The sequence below is a fragment of the Mustela erminea genome, chromosome 7 (assembly GCF_009829155.1).
Source record: "Mustela erminea isolate mMusErm1 chromosome 7, mMusErm1.Pri, whole genome shotgun sequence".
NCBI lineage: Eukaryota > Metazoa > Chordata > Mammalia > Carnivora > Mustelidae > Mustela > Mustela erminea.
The window spans coordinates 68,289,090-68,306,303 of NC_045620.1; the positions used below are offsets into that span (position 1 = coordinate 68,289,090).

The 17,214-nt window shown below is 39.7% G+C and overlaps 1 protein-coding gene across 4 annotated transcripts in view; it reads left to right on the top strand.

Annotated features, from left to right (window-relative positions):
* MSH2 (mutS homolog 2) overlaps positions 1–17,214 on the top strand; it is a 77,905-nt gene that overhangs the window by 34,409 nt on the left and 26,282 nt on the right. For all 4 annotated transcript variants that reach the window (XR_004287730.1, XM_032352039.1, XM_032352038.1 and 1 more), the window contains exon 8: positions 12,349–12,458. Coding sequence is in view for 3 of the 4 variants with exons in the window: in XM_032352039.1 (XP_032207930.1) it covers positions 12,349–12,458 (110 nt within the window). In the remaining variant the exon portion in view is untranslated. The remainder of the gene's footprint in view (positions 1–12,348; positions 12,459–17,214) is intronic.

Consider the following 17,214-nt stretch of genomic DNA (forward strand, 5'->3'; position numbering starts at 1 on the left):
ACAGCCAAAGTCTCACAGCAGTGGGCCAGGGAGGTCTGGGGGCACTAGCTCCTATTGTTCTTCCCTTTTTTTTTTTCCCCCAAGATTTTTTTTTTTTTTTTAAAGATTTTATTTATTTATTTGACAGACAGAGATCACAAGCAGGCAGAGAGGCAGGCAGAGAGAGAGGAGGAAGCAGGCTCCCTGCTGAGCAGAGAGCCCGATGTGGGACTCGATCCCAGGACTCTGAGATCATGACCTGAGCCGAAGGCAGCGGCTTAACCCACTGAGCCACCCAGGCGCCCCTTTTTCCCCAAGATTTTATTTGAGAGAGAGGGAGAGAGCAATAGAGAGCATAAGCAGGGAGGAGAGGAAGAAGCAGGGTCTCTGCTGAGCAAGGAGGCCATGTAGGGCTCGAGCCTAGGACTTTGAGATCACAGCCCACACTTGAAGGCAGCTGCTTAACCAGCCTAGCCACCCAGGTGCCCTGAGACAGGGTTTTGGTTATCTAACAGTTGACATCAAAGTGAAGTTACCGGAGTAAAATATGAAAAGTCACACAGTAGTCAATCAATATGGTATTGGTGGGTAAAACCAGCTTTCTCTTACAAGTGTTGTTTTTAACTTTGTGAACGTAAGTACTAAATTACTTGTTGCAGAAGGTTACATGAAATTATATGTCTAATACATATAGCATTTTAAGTTTCAGACTTAAAAATCACCATCCCTTAGAACTGTTAAACCTTTCAGTATTGTGAGAAAGCTTTTTCTGCAGACAGACTTAAAAAACTCAACTCTGTGATCACAGGATATAAATAAGCATAGATTTAATTTTAATTTTATGGGTAGCCTTTTCACTTAATTATCTAGCAAAGCATGAAAGATGCCTTAAGCACTTACCTTAAGTACCAGTGTATAAAGAGTATTCCCATTCTAGTAGCCAAGGCTCCTCTTTAGACTGATGACACTTAAAGCCCTTGCATTTTGTTCCACCAAAGTGGAATTAAAGAAAATGGGTCTTACCCTATGCCCACATTTCTTTAGTGTGGCTTAGGCTGCCATTTACCCTCCCTGTGCTTCAGTTTCCTCATCCAGTAAGAGAAGATCTTCTACTCTGGTCCTTTTCTGATTCCATGTGCTCTGGCTCCATTCCAGCAGGATCAACTGGGAACACAAGGGGAGTGACCGGTAGCAAGGCTATAGTAATCGGATTTCCATGGCGATAGGCTTATTAAACAATTAATTCACTCTTATCCTTGTATATCAGCTGTTTTGAACACATTTTGCTTATGTGTATTTTTTCTGGGAAGAGATCTGTAGCTTTCATCAGATATTCAAAAGCATTTGTAAAACTCCCCTCCTCCCAGGAGAAAGGATAAAATATACTGCTGTGCACATCCTTTGGGGAATCTTTCTCATTCCCTGAAATAAGCGCAGAAGCTGGGAATTGATCTTAAGAGTAGCTTGACTGTCCTCCTCCTGCAAATGTGTGGGTGGCTCAGTGTACTTGAGAGTTTTGCAACGGGTCAATGATTTCCTACTTTGGGGGGTACACTTATATACCTGTAAGAGAACATAACATTTATCTAAATCAAAAGCATCACATTATCAGTTTGGCAACTGATGTGTGCTTTATGATATTTGAAGTCACCCAGCCTAGAGAATATTAGAAAAGGAAGACTGTTCCAGGTGTTTTGATGCTAAGAGCTATGTTCTTTTCTCTCTCTCTCTCTTTTTTAAATGATTTTATTTGCCTCTTTATGAGAGAGAGTACAAGTTGGGGGAGTGGCAGGGAGAGGGAGAAACAGGCTCCCTACTGAGCAGGGAGCCTCCTGTGGGACTCAATCCCAGCACCCTGGGATCATGACCTGAAATGCACTGTCCTGAACTGAAGGCCGATGCTTAACCGACTAAGCTACCCAGGCACCCCGCTTTTCATTCTATAAGAAACTTTGGATGGGGCACCTGGGCGGCTCAGTCAGTTAAGTGTCTGCCTTCGGCTTGGGTGATGATCCCATGATTTTGGGATGAAGCCCCTTGTAGGGGGCTCCCTGCTCAGTGGGGAGTCTGCTTCTGCCCCTCCCCTGCTGTGCTTTCTCTCCCTCTCTCTTTCTCTCTCTCTTGCTCACCTTATCTCTCTGTGAAATAAATAAAAATCTTAAAAAAAAAAAAGAAAGAAAGAAACATTGGCGACCCCAGGTGTACCCTAGTCATTGGGAACCTAACTAATCTGAATTTTTCTTAGAAACAACAAAATGGAGCCTCCTGTCTGGCACAGTCAGTGGAGCGTGCGACTCTTGATTTCAGGGTTGGGAGTTTGAGCCACATATTGGGTGCAAAAAAAAAAAAGGGCAGGCATGGCATTTTGCCGAGCTCCGTGTAGCTCTTTAGCCTACTGATTGATTGCATGGAGAAAGCCAAAACTGAGGCTAACTTCTGGGGAAAATAAACCAAATGCACTGTCCTTAAAGACTTTTTATTTATTATTTATTTAAGAGAGAGAGAGAGAGAGGCACAAGCAACAGGGAGGGGCAGAGAGAGAAGGAGAAGTAGACTCCCCGCCGGGCAGGGAGCCTGATGCGGGGCTCAGTCCCAGGACACTGAGATCATGACCTGAGCGGAAGGCAGATGCTTAACGCACTGAACCACCCAGGTGCTCATGCATTGTCCTTAAAAGTAGAATCATAATATAAGAAAATTCTTTCTATGGGCATTTGGGTGGCTCAGTGGGTTAAGTGTCCAACTCTTGGTTTTTGGCTTAGGTCATGATCTCAGGGTCATGAGATCAAACTGAGCCATCTATGAAGTGCTGTGTATGGAGCCTATTTGAGATTGTGTCCCTCTGCCCAAGCCCATCCCCATGTGCACTCTTTTTTAGTATATTAGTATATTGCTAGAAGTTGAGTATGTTCTCCTGCTTTGTTTTTGGCTTTTATTTAAGTCTGGGTTTAAAGTTATTTTAACATTATTCCTGAAAAAAATAAAAGTAAGTTCAGAAACAGCAGGGGGCAGCAACAGTCTAGAAAGCTGACTTGTATTGAGTGCTAGAAACTATACTCTGAATCATATTTCTCCTGTAAGAAATAGTTTTTTGAAATGTATACTTGACTTCTATTATTCCTTGTAGCTTTTAAAATTAAAACGTTGAGGCAAAACGTAAAATAATGGTGTTGTGCATTTAGGGAAATCTGATAGTGCTTAAAACAGCTCTAAATATCTAGATTATTTTATTGATAAATTTTATTCTAATAGCCATCACATTGAGGTGCATAACTTATCCTCTTCCCATATCCAATTAATCATGTTTCTGTTTAATTGCTTCTTAAAAAACTCATATTTGCTCCTTTTCCTCCTATGGTTTGTGCATCCTACTCAGTGAACCCATAGTAATGTTTCCCATCTGATTGTATCATTTCTTCCCTTTCAGTTCAGAACACAGTAATTGCTTCCTCTGACCTGTAGGACCAGAGGGGTCTGGTCTGAATTTTAACAGCAAGTAATTATTTACTGACAAATTACTTTACCAAGAAGGTTGTGCTCATTTACAGTTCTAGTCACAGGGTTGTTGTGTTAGTTTGTTTTTTGAGATTTTATTCATCCATTTGATACAAGAGCACAAGGAGGGGTAGCAGCAGGCAGCGCAAGAGGAAGAAACAGACTCCCTGCCGAGTAGGGAGCCTGATGTGGGGCTCCATCCCAGGATCCTGGGATCATGACCTGAGCCAAAGTCAGATGCTTATCTGACTGAGCCACCCAGGTGCCCCTCCAGTCATAAGATTAATACAAAAATTTCTTTATACACTCACAAGCACTATTTGCTTTTCATTGTGGTGGTTAGTTAGTATGTTTTAGTGGTTAGTATATCTTGTTGGAAGTGTTTAGTGGGATCTGGGTGTAAGATCATTTGGATGGAAGGACAGAGATACAGTCCAAGATGCAGTCTATTGGTCCAAGAATATATACCAGAAGAAAAAGAATTAGAAAATTGCTGTAAGTGATGGGTGAGAGAAAGTAAAAATAATCTTATGAAGTTGGGACAGTAAAGGAAAACTCAGTTTATTCCTGTCTTTTCCTCCTGTGAGTCTTTCTCCTGTGTCTCTCCTTTGTTGTCACACAGAGCCCTGCGCTTCGATCTCTAGGTGTGTGGAACTTTTCCCTCCATACCAATGTTTTGAGACACCAGCTGGGTATCCTGCAATGTAACTTAGCTCTGACGTTATCTACCTGGAGATCGCACCACATCCCACAGGTTAAGGGCATAGTTCCACAAGTTACCTGTTACAAATGGGGTTGTCACCTGTTCTTTTGACCCAACTGGCTATAGATCGAAGGTTCCTCTGATACCCACTCCTTGGATTTGATTAATTTTCTAGAGAAGCTCACAGAAGTCAGGGAAACAAATTCACCAGTTTCATTAAAGGATACAGATGAACAGCCAGATGAAGAGACCAGGTCTGGGAGGGGCAGGAGATACTGTCCTTGGTTTGGGTTGTGTTTACTCAACTTGGAACCTCTCTGAACTCCCTGTTAACTGAGATTTTATGGGGCTTCCTCAGGCATGCTCAATTGCTAACTCCATTTCTATTCCCTCTCCTGTCCCTGGAGAATGAAGGGGTAGAGCAAAAGTTCTAGAAGTCAACCCTTTTATTTTAGGTAAACTCTGCCCCAGTATTGGGTTCAAATTCATAGCCCTGTGATCAAGAGTTGCATGCTTTACTGACATAGCCAGGCAGGAGCCGCTAGAAATCACCCTTTTTGAATAAAAGATGCTCCTAGTGTTCTTAATACTTGGGAAATTATAAGGGTTTATAGGAGTTCTGTGCCTGTGTGATGAGTATGTTTTCTATAACCTCACAGGGACTGCTAGCACAAGTGTAAAATGATACTCAAATATCAGTGGAATCCAAAGAAAAAATCATTGTAGGAAAGAAAAGTACTATTTTGTCAAAATGACAGTAGTAATAAAGGAAAATGAGGGGTGGTGTCAGAGAAAGTATTACTTGCAAGTGGGGGAACTGAGACAACTGGCTGTGCTTAACAAAAGGGATGATGTGGCTGGAGAAACAGACGAGAGGATGAGTGAAGTAAGTGGCGGGGGCCATGAGGAAGCACGAGAGGCCCATACTGCAAAGTGGCTGACAACAGGGAAAGAAGAGCAGAGATGGCCTTGTGCCCAGGGTCATCATTCAGAGTGATTTAATTACTTAGCCATTTTACCATGATTCACCTGCACTTCTGCTTCTCTTGCTTCTTCGTTTAATTTGGGAATTTGTTGGCTCCAGCCTCCTATTTGTGTGAACACTTAAACTTTCATTAGGAGTATCTTACCCTCATCTTTTCCACTTACCTGGACTTTATTTTATTTTATTTTAATTTTTTAAAAAGATTTTATTTATTTATTTGAGAGAGAGTGAGCATGAGCATGAGCAGGGGGAAGGGGAGAAGGAGAAGGAGACTCCCCGCTTAGCAGGGAGCCTGATATGGGGCTCAATCCCAGGACTCAAGGACCATGACCGGAGCCGAAGGCAGACACCTCACTGACTGAGCCTCCCAGGTGCCCCTGACCTGGACTTTTAAATACATATCATAAATACATTAAAGGGGTCAGGTGAAGTTTAATAGTGCTTAGTTAAACTTCAATATTGAAATTAGTAATACAAAGAATTTATGTAAAATTAGTCAAGGAAATATAGGCATAGAATATATGTTTAAATCTTTGTTAATTGAAACTGATGTCTTTTTATTACCATTTACCAAAATATTTAATAGAATAAAATGTTAATGCCAACTGTGTAATTAATTTAGACTTCAGGTTGATTTTTGTAGTCATGGACTATTTGAACATGCTGATGTAGCAAACTTGTGACTAGTGCCGGGCCTCGACAGTGTCAGTAGTGTCAGTGGGGCATGGCTAAGGAGGCACTTCTTTCTGCTCTCCAGAACTAGACTATAGTTTGTTTTGATTTCAGTGTTACTTGCTCATCTAACTTAATTAAATTAGCAGTCACATAGTGGTTGTTTTTTTTTTTAACTTAAAATTTTTTTTTATATCAGTATAGTTGACACAATGATAACACGAATTTCAAGGATACAGTATAGTTACTCAGCAACTCTGTTTGCTGTTACGCTGTGCTCACAAGTAGAGCCACAGTCTTTCACCCTGAACCCTATGACAGTACCATTGACTAGATTCCCTATACTGTACGTTTCGTCTCTGTGACTTACGCATTCCGTAACTGGACGCCTGTATCTCCTGCTCCCCTTTACCCGTCTCCCCACTTTCCACCCCTCTGGCAACCATCAGTTTGTTCTCAGTATTTATGGGTCTTTTTCTGCTTTTTGCTTGTTTATTCTTTTGTTTTTTAGATTCCATATGTGAGTGAAATCATATGATACTTGTTTTTCTCAGTCTGACTTATTTCAGTTAGCATAATACCCTCTCAGTCCATCCATGTTGTCACAAATAGCAGTGTGTATATGTTTGTGTATACACCACCTCTTCTTTACTCATTCATTTGTCAGTGAATACTTAGGTTGCTTCCATATCTTGGTTATTGTAAATAATGCAGTAAATGGAGAGGTACGTGTATCTTTTTCAAATTAGTATTTTTGTTTTCTTTGGTAAAAAAATACCCAGTAGTGGAATTACTGGATCATGTAGTATTTCTGTTTTTAATATTTTGAGGAGCCTCCATACTGTTTTCCACAGTGGCTGCACCAGTTTACATTCCCACCAACAGAGTATAAAGGTTCCTTTTCCTCCATAACCTCACTAACATTTGTTATTTCTTGTGTTATTTATTCTAGCCATTTGTTGGGTGTAAGGTGATATTTCACTGTGGTTTTGATTTGCATTTCCCTGATGATTAATGATACTGAGCATTTTTTCATGTGTCTGGTCGGCCATTTCTATGTCTTTGTAAAAGTGTCTATTTAGGTCCTCTGCCCATTTTTTAAAAATTACTTTTATTAACATAAAATGTATTATTTGCCCCAGAAGTACAGGTCTGTGAATCATCAGGCTTACACATTTCATAGCATTCACCATAGCACATACCCTCCCCAATGTCCCTAACCCCACACCCCTCTCCCAAATCCCCTCCCCCCAGCAACCCTCAGTTTGTTTTGTGAGATTAAGAGTCTCCTAATGGTTTGTCTCCCTCCCAATCCCATCTTGTTTCATTTTTTCCTTCCCTACCCCCCATGACGCCCCGCACTGCCTCTCAAATTCCTTATATCAGAGAGATCATATGATAATTGTCTTTCTCTGATGACTTATTTCGGTCAGTATAATACCCTCTAGTTGCATCCGCGTTGTTGCAAATGGCAAGATTTCATTTCTTTTGATGTCTGCCCATTTTTTTTTTATTAACATATAATGTATTATTATCCCCAGGGGTACAGGTCTGTGAATCACCAGGTTTACATACTTCACAGCACTCACCGTAGCACATACCGTCCCCGATGTCCATAACGCTACCATCCTCTCCCGACCCCCCTCCCCCCAGCAACCCTCAGTTTGTTTTGTGAGATTAAGAGTCTCTTGTGGTTTGTCTCCTTCCCAATCCTGTTTGTTTCATTTATTCTTTTCCTACCCCCCAAACCCCCCACATTGCATCTCCACTTCCTCATATCAGGGAGATCATATGATAGTTGTCTTTCTCCGATTGACTTATTTTGCTAAGCATAATACCCTCTAGTTCCATCCACATTGTCGCAAATGCTCTGCCTTTTTTTTTTTTTCCTCTGTCCATTTTTAATCAGAGTTTTTGTTTTTTTGGTCTTGAGTTGTAGAAATTCTTATTATATATTTTAGATATTAACCTCTTAATGGTAACATTACTTGCAAATATCTTCACCCTTCAGTAGGTTGCCCCCCCCCCTTTTTTTTTTTTTTGAGAGATGGAGAGAGAGAATGAGAGAACATGGGGGTTGGAGGGTCAGAGGAAGAAGCAGACTCCCTGCTGAGCAGGGAGCCGATAATGGGACTCGATTGGGACTCCAGGATCATGACCTCAGCCGAAGGCCGTCACTTCACCAACTGAGCCACCCAGGTGTCCGCCATTTTGTTTTGTTGATGGTTTCCTTCACTTCAAAGCTTTTTATTTTGGTATAGTCCCAGTTGACTTTCTCTTTTGTTTCCCTTGCCTTAGGAGATATGGCTAGAAAAAAGTTGCTACAGCCAATGTCAAAGAAATTACTGCCTATGTTTTCTTCTAGGAGTGTTATGGTTTCATGTTTCACAGTTAGGTCTTTAATCCATTTCAGGTTTATTTTTGTGTATGCTGTCAGCAATTTATGTATCTTTTAGTGCTTGACAGTGAATGGCGTTCCTACAGAAATTTTAATTATTTGATTACTTGGACATTTCATATTTTGATGCACCTAAGAAGCTAACAGTTATTTCCTTGTGTCATATTTGGTATGCTTGCTACGTGAGCATGGTGTGTTTCAAAACTAATGACCAGTGATTGCTTCACCAGTCCCGTGATTGCTTCCTTCAATAAGTTATTCATTCAACAGCTAGTTCATTTGTTCCATGCATCGTTCTAGGAGGTACAACAGTAGATGTGACAGATAATGTCCCTGTTTTTATGGAGGGTCAGCAATACTGGAAGGATAAGGGGAGACAGACAGTAAACATCAGTGAACAAGACTTTCAAGTGGTGATAAGTACAGTAAAGGAAGTATAATATATTGATATGATAGAGTGACTTGGCGGGGGCCAGGGAGACACTCGAACTGTTGGTCAAAGATGGTCTTTCTAGAATTGCTACCTGAGTTCCACAGCTTGAATGATGATAAGGAGCCAGTTGTTTAAGATCTTGGGGGAGGCTAGTGGAACCAGCTAGTGCAAGTGCTTAAGGCTTGACTTGTTGAAGGAGCAAGGGAAGGCTAGAGTGATCAAGCACAGAGATAGAGAATAAGGGCCATGTTAGGAAGAGAGGCCAGAGAGGTAAGGCCTATTTGAGATTTTTAACTTTCTGTGTGCTGTGGACCCTAAAAAGCCTATGAACCCCTCTTCAGAATAGTGTTTTTAAATGCATAAAATAATACAGACTCGTAGAGGCAGCCAAGTATATTGAAACACACTTGCCAAAATAAAAAAACAAACTTGATAAATACATCCTCTTTATTAATGCATTAAATAACATGATTCTGAGTAAAGTTCTACTAAGGTCTTAAGTTTCAAACTAATAATGAGTTTAGGGGCACCTGGGTGGCTCAGTGGGTTAAAGCCTCTGCCTTCGGTTCAGGTCATGATCCCGGGGTCCTGGGATCGAGCCCCGCATAGGGCTCTCTGCCTACTTGTGTCTCTGTCTGTCAAATAAATAAATAAATAAAATCTTTAAAAAAAAAAAAAAACCAAACTAATAATGAGTCTGTTATTTATTTATTTATTTTTAAAAAGATTTTATTTCTTTATTTGACAGAGAGAGGTCACAAGTAGGCAGAGAGGCAGGCAGAGAGAGAGGAAGGGAAGCAGGCCCCTGCTGAGCAGAGAGCCCGATGCAGGACTCGATCCCAGGACCCTGAGATCATGACCTGAGCCGAAGGCAGCGGCTTAACCCACTGAGCCACCCAGGTGCCCTAATAATGAGTTTAAATGATACTTAAAATCATCTCCAAAACTGTAATAATGATATGAAAATATATCTGGGATTTTGTTCGATGACAAAGACGTAGGTACTGGGAATACCACTGTGGTTTATTGCACACATTAGTAATGGAAGGAGATGTCACATTCTGGTTAGAGGTTAGAGAAAATGAAGGTAGAATTTGTTTCTTTTCTGTGTTTATGTAGTACTTTGAATTTAAGAGTCTGTAGTCCTTGTGTTAAGACACTAGTAAAGACTGTGTAGGGCTTTCTAGGCTATGATAACTAGTGAAAAAATGAAGTCTAGGAAAAACCAGTTGGTGTCGCTCACTTGATGTATGGATAAATAAAATGTGCTGTATCTGTATAATGCAGTATATTCATCAATAAAAGGGAATGGAGTACTGATGCATGGTGCCACAAGGATGAACCTTGAAAACATTATGCTAAGTAAAAAAAGGCAGTCACAGTATCATATGATCCGTTTACGTGGAATATGCGAATAGGCAAATCTGTAATACAGAGAGTGGGTTATAGGTTGCCTGGACTTGGAGGAGTGGCAGAAGGTTGGAAGGTAATGGTAAGTTACTGCTGACGGGTACAGGGTTCCCTTTCTCTTCAGGAGCAGTGAGTGTTTGAAAATTGATTGTGGTGGTTGTTTCACAAATCTGTCAATAAATTAAAAACCATTGGATTGTATATTTTAAAATGGAGAGTTGTGGGGCACCTGGATGGCTCAGTGGGTTAAGCCTCTGCCTGCGGCTCAGGTCATGGTCTCAGGGTCCTGGGATCGAGCCCCGCATTGGGCTCTCTCCCTCCTCTCTCTGCCTGCCTCTGCCTACTTGTGATCTCTCTGCCAAATAAATGAATTAAATCTTTAAAAAAAAAATAGTAATAAAAAAATAAAATGGAGAGTTGTTTGGTATGTGAATTACATCTCTATTATTTTTATTTAAAAAACCATAACCATTTTAGGGGGAAAAACCCAATTGGATATTGGCAGCTGGGGCTTAATACAAATTATAGGTAGGGGAAGGAATTCTAGATTTTAGTGAGAGTTTGCAGGATAAGGAGTAGGTGAACTCAGAAGGGGCCTCTTAACTCTGAGGATGACAGGTTTTGAAGGTTGTACAGGTATTTCTGTAAAAATACCACGTGTTTATTCTTAGCAAACTTAACTTCAATGTTGTATGCTGGAAAACATAACAGAACTTACAGGGAAAAAAAGGGGGAGTTTAGGTAGACCTCAAAATACATGAAAATTTTGAAATGATTACTAGCAAAAGCATTAGCAAATTTTAATAGAACAGTAGCCTGCATACATTTCCATTGCTTTGTACCTAGCATGAACATCAGGTGATTCTTTGCATGCAGCCTTAAAGTCTTGGGTTCTTGTTCCTCCTTTGAGATGCCTTATAAGGCTGTTTGCTTCTAAAAAAGGTCAGTTTCATGAAAGTTAAACATCTGAACCAGGGTACAGAATTTAGTTTAAAAAAAAAAATTCTTTTAAACACCAGCAGATGTTCTTGTTCTTTTCATCTATACTCTGCTTTTCTTGGTATCTTAGCATAGTGGTGAGTATACTGGCCATTGGGCTAATTACTCCAAGGTCTTCATATATGGCTAAGTTTACTCTGAAAGCTTGCCCTTGATCACTTAAAAACAGTGGGCTAGGAAAAAATTATTTGTGAACCAGTACCACCTCCTCACCTTGCTTCCATCATTCTCCTATTTACCAATAATGTATGAGCTAGTTCATTCAGAATAAAGAACCAGGCGTTGAAGCACAACAGACACTATGTGGGCAAAGTGTTGTTTATAGACTGTCTAAATAATGTTTCACACATATGTACTATTTTCTAAATATGTGTAGATGCTGTTGTGATTAATAAAAGATGAATTCTTGCAGTAATATTGCTGACTTAATAGTTTCTCATCGTTTTCTCAATCAAGAGCTATTGCTCCTTCTAGAAAAGAGAAGAAACTCTTGCTCTGGAGCAAAATGCAGTAGGCTAGAGATCACTTGCAGAATTCTTGTAAAAGAATTTATTGGAGGTCAGAAAAAAAAATCCTTGCAATGTAACCAGTAACAATACATGGTAACCATAGCTGAGCTCCTGTTAATTGTCAAGCATATTATATTAAGTGTTAATGTAGAGTTATCTTCTTTATTCCTCTCCTGGGTCGCTGTTGTCAGAAAGGGGCTCAGAGTATCGTGCTCCAGATTCACAGAGCCAGTAGGTAGCAGAGTTGGGGTTGGCACCCAGGTCTGTACCTCATGCCTTTCACACTGTAGACTCTGTTGCTTCACTTACTCGTTCTCATATAATTCCACAGCTTGTGCTCTTAAATAACATCAAGTAAAGTGCCAGTGTAAATAGTTGGCTTGATTTAACCTCTGTTAATTCGAACACTGTATTCTTAGTGGAAATTAGGGATAGGGTAAGTTAGAGGCATTTTATTTTAATGACTTTGACTTTGGGTTATTAAATCTGCAGAGAAATACAGTTCATTTAGTTGTAATTAATTTCATGTTTCTGCATCTCTAGTGCTTTTTATGAAGGAGATTACAGGCAGGCAGGGGAGGCAGTGTTTTATTAGGAAGTATTGCGTGCCAGATGATCTCCCTTCCTATAAAATAAATACTAAACACATTTCAATTAAAATACAGGAGTAAATAGTAACTTGGAGACCGGCTGCACTTTTTTTTGGATCAAATGCTGTTTGTTATCTGAGATGAATTTTATTTACTATTTTTTGCTCTCTTGTAGGAAAACACCAGAGTTTATTGTTGGCCATTTTTGTCACTCCTCTTATTGATCTTCGTTCTGATTTCTCCAAATTTCAGGAAATGATAGAAACAACTTTAGATATGGATCAGGTATGTAATCTACTCTTGAATTCAAGCAGCAAAGTATTTTTGAAATGAGTGACAGAAAACTTTTCAGAGTTTTTTTTTTTTCTTTAGTATTTGATTTTGGTATTTTTGTGAGGCACCTTGGAGACCATGGACATAAGATTAAGTGATGGGCGAGTTTGTTGCTTTTTTAAAAATATCAGTTGTTTTAGTGGATGAATAAAGATTAATAGGAAATGACTGGCCTGGTTAAAGGAAATCTCACAAGTACAAGAGTCCACATATGCAAGCTGAGTTCCGTTTTAATTGCAAAAGAGAAGGAAAATTGTAGTCACTGGAAAAGAAACGAAGATAAAGGTAAATGTGGAACACATGAGAATGCAACTTCTCCTTTATTTTTCATGTAGGAAAGTCTTTGGGGGAAGAGGTTAAAATATGTGTGTATTTCCTAAAAAGTTGCTGATATAACTAAAAAGTTAACCATTCTCTTAATACTGTTTAGTTCCAAATTTCTTGTTAGGTGAGAAGAGCATTTAGGGTGTAAGAAGCGATCTATTTCCTCAGGTTTTTAACAATGTTAAGCAGTAATTTTATATATAAATACAAAGGGAATAGTTTCTGAAATAGCTAAAAATATCCTTGTATGAAAGTTAATTTGAAAGTGAAGTTTATGGAATGGTAAATTTTACTGTCAAAAGTTTGTTTATAGAACAAATTTAATATGGGACCATTAAATGTAATGTTTTTCAATTTTGTGATTTTAAAAATAATATCTTTAAAATTTTCTACACTAAATTTTCTGTCAAAAATGATCATACAGAAAATACGGGCTCTCACATTATTTGTATTAAGGTAATAGTTTGGTTTGCTAATTGTTAGATTCTTTGCATTCTTAATAACTGGATTTGAGTTAGTTTGCCCTATGGTATGTCGATTTATTTTGGTTTCACTGGATTGTTACCCCAGGGTTAAAACATTTAAGCCTCATTTATTGTGTGCTCTTTGGATTTAGAAGTCCTTGCATATGTATATATAAGTGTAGATCCTTTCCTCTCCTGGTACTGTTTTGTCAGTGATAGCTTCAAGCAGCCGGAAAACTTGCATTGTTCAGCCCTCATTTGGGAAAACTTGCATTTTAGCATTGTTACTTCTGTCATGTTGCTATTAATGGAATGATTTTAGGTATACAACTTTCAGATAAGTGGGGGGGGGGTGCAGAAATGATGCTCACAGACATGTGATACTGGAACCACCACTGCCATCAGGAGCTGAGGATGTGACGTTACCTGTGATGGGGCAGAGTTGGATATTTGTAAATGGTCTTTATTTTTTCAAGTTTTTATTTATCTATTTGGAGGGAAGGGACAAGCACACTCCTCACTGAGGACCCTGAGCTGAAACCAGGAGGCAGGTGCTTGACTGACTGAGCTACCCAGATGCTTCTGTAAACATTTTTTAGGTGAAAGCATGTAAAGGTATAGTCCTTGGTGGTTAATAAAAACTGTCTGAAATAGGGAGGTAGGAAGGCAAGAGTCAGAGCGTTCCATTGTCTCCACAGCTTAACTTTCCTGAAATGCTGCAGTTGATATTTGCCTTTTGTGGCCAACTTTATTCTTCTAAAAGTTGCCATGCTTTAATATTGTGGGTCTCGAATATAAAACATGTATCAGAACCACCTGGTGGGCTTGTTAAAACAGATTGCTGAGCTCCATCCCTAGAATGAGAATCATTCAGTCTGGGGTGAAGCTAGAGAATTTGCATTTCTCACATGTACCCAGATGCTGCTGCTTGTCTGGCAACCACACTTAGAGAATTTATAAATAAATTACTCCTAATAAATTAGAAATGCAATCATTTTTCAAAGTGAGAATGAGCTTGTGATTTCTTTTTACCAATTTGCAGCCTGCTGCAAGTGCTGTGGTCTTGGGCAGTCAGTGGGCATTATCTGGCCAGAAGTTGGTGTGTATAAATTGAGAACGTTGAAGAGTTTTTTAAAATTTATAGCCCCGACCTGGGATCAAGTCCCACATCAGGCTCTCTGCTCGGCAGGGAGCCTGCTTCCTCCTCTTTCTCTCTGCCTGCCTCTCTGCCTACTGTCAAATGGATAAATAGAATCTTTTGGGGGAAAAAAAAATTTATAGCCCCCTATGTAAATGTACAGATCTTCTGTTGAAGACCCCATGCGTCTCCTTTTTATCTGGGTCATCACATTCATACCCTGCCCAATAGATGCGGAGACCCTGCCTAATAGGACCTCTCTTCTCCCTCTCCTGCTCTGGGACATTAAAAGCTGTCCTCTGCAGTAAGCAGATTGTTTGCATCATACCTAAGATATTAGCCACTCCTATGATAATTACAAAAAGTAGCAGAATGATAAAAGGTTGGATACTTTGACTTCATATTATGCTTTTTGATTTACTCCTTCCCCACCTTCTGGCCTGCCTTCCCTCCTGTCCTGCAGTATTTTGACTGCATACATCCAGCCCTTGGGATACATACTGGCAGCAGATAAGCCAAAATGATGATGTACCAAAATGCCGAATTGAATCTTTAAAGTGTTTTCTTTATTTGAAGCTTTTCTGCTTGTAAAGGTTAACACCTACTATTGGTACAAGTGAAACAAAATGATACGAAGAAGTATAGAGGCAAAAGTTGACCATTCTTCCTCTTCAGAGGGACAATGTTGGCAGTCTGGTCTGCTTCCTCCACCTCCAAATATACTAACTTTCCTTATTGTAGGTTAAGATTTTTAACTTTGATCTGAAATACTTGACATATATCTTTTAAACTAAACTATACTGTGACCGTAAAATAGTAGTGTTAATTCTCAACAATATAGAATTAGAGTGTTGTAAGATTTTGTGTCTGGGAAGAGTGGATTTTAGGAAGGCAGGCAGTGCAATTATATGGATATAGACTGGAAAAGAAGAGGTTATTCGTCCTAATTTCATTGCTGTCACTTAAAATTTTAACAAACCTTGATTTCTTTCTTTCCTTTTTTTTTTTTTTTTTTTAAGATTTTATTTATTTATTTGACAGAGATCACAAGTAGGCAGAGAGGCAGGCAGAGAGAGGGAGGGAAGCAGGCTTCCTGCTGAGCAGAGAGCCCAGTGCGGGGCTCGATCCCAGGACCCTGGGATCATGACCTGAGCTGAAGGCAGAGGCGAGACACCCAGGTGCCCCAAACCTTGATTTCTTAATCTGAAAGTAGAACATTAAGTTATTTGTAGGGGAAGAAAAACTTTTTTTCTGTTCTCTTCTGTTCATTGTTTGGAGCTCTGCTAATTAAACTGATAGATTAGCAAGAGGTCAGATTTTTGAGTTCACAGAAAAATGTGACTCGAGAGGCTGTTAGAATTTGGGGCTTATATACTGTTGCTTGGGGAATAGGAGAGGAGGAAAAAGAGCACTAAGGGGAAAACAAATGACTTTTAGGAGTGATTTATGATAATTTTGACTTCCTTGGTTGTGAAACTCCCTGAGAGGGGATTTACAACAACAGTTCTTTGGGGAGTTTCTGCTTTTAGGGAGATAAGAGAGTTCAAAAACAAAGTCTTCCTCGGATGCTTTTATCTTGGAGTAATTTTTATGCCATTATGACATATTCTGGACCCCTCATCAACATTAACTACTCTGTCAATAAGATATGAGTTGTGGATCCTACCCCACCCCCACAAGACTGTTTGAGGTTAAACTCAGTATCATTTAGGACTGTTTATTTTGCACATAACTTGAACCTCAGTATACCCTGGTGTATGAAATTAGAAGTCTAGAAATAGGGTTAGCTTTAATTTAGCGTTGCTTAATCCAGCAGCTCAATGACACCATCCAGAGGACCTAATTTCTCGATCTTTTCTGTCTTCGTGATTTGAATTTCAACTTAACTCTTGCTGGTTCCTCTTTGGTCCTAGGTTGGCTGCCTATCAGTAGCAATTCATGCAACATTCCAAGCAAGATCCCTGCAAGTTGCCTTTATGGGGCCATTTAAGCCGTGATTGTGGCCATGATGTGGGCCTAAGACAACTAGTGGGTGGTTGGTATCCCTCTGTTGGAGATAGACAAATGAGATAGCACTATTGGAAAGGGGGAAGAAGGGGAGTGACTGTGGTGTAGACAGTCAGCCGTGTCTACTAGATACTGTCCTGTAACTAAAGGTTTTTGTGTTTTATAGTGTGAGGCTATCTTTTTTTTTTTTTTTTAAAGATTTATTTATTTGACAGACAGAGATTACAAGTAGGCAGAGAGAGAGAGGAGGAAGCAGGCTCCCTGCTGAGCAGAGAGCCCGATGCGGGGCTCGATCCCAAGACCCTGGGATCATGACCTGAGTCGAAGGCAGAGGCTTTAACCCACTGAGCCACCCAGGCGCCCCGAGGCTATCTTTTAAATAACTATGATTCCTAGTTATAACCTGCTCTAAATTTTCTAGGGAATCAGCCTAATACACTATCTTCTTTATTCTGTTATAAACCTTTAAACTTACCTTGGGTTATAAAGTGAATTCAACCCTTCACTGTCATTGTAGATATTTTTAATGAATTTACACATTTAAATTATATGACTCAGAACTACTTTGAACAGACCTCAGAGGATAGCAATCATTTCATGTATGATTTCTGAAAGCTTTACTCATGTTTTCCAGCTGTGCACTTAGGAGCTTAAGTGATGAAGGGAGCAGTAATTTACATGCATGATTGGGTTAATTTGCCTTTTTTCCTAGGCTTAGTTTTGTATGTAATGCTACAGGTGCTTTTATGTCTGCTTTCCATAAATCTTACGGAAA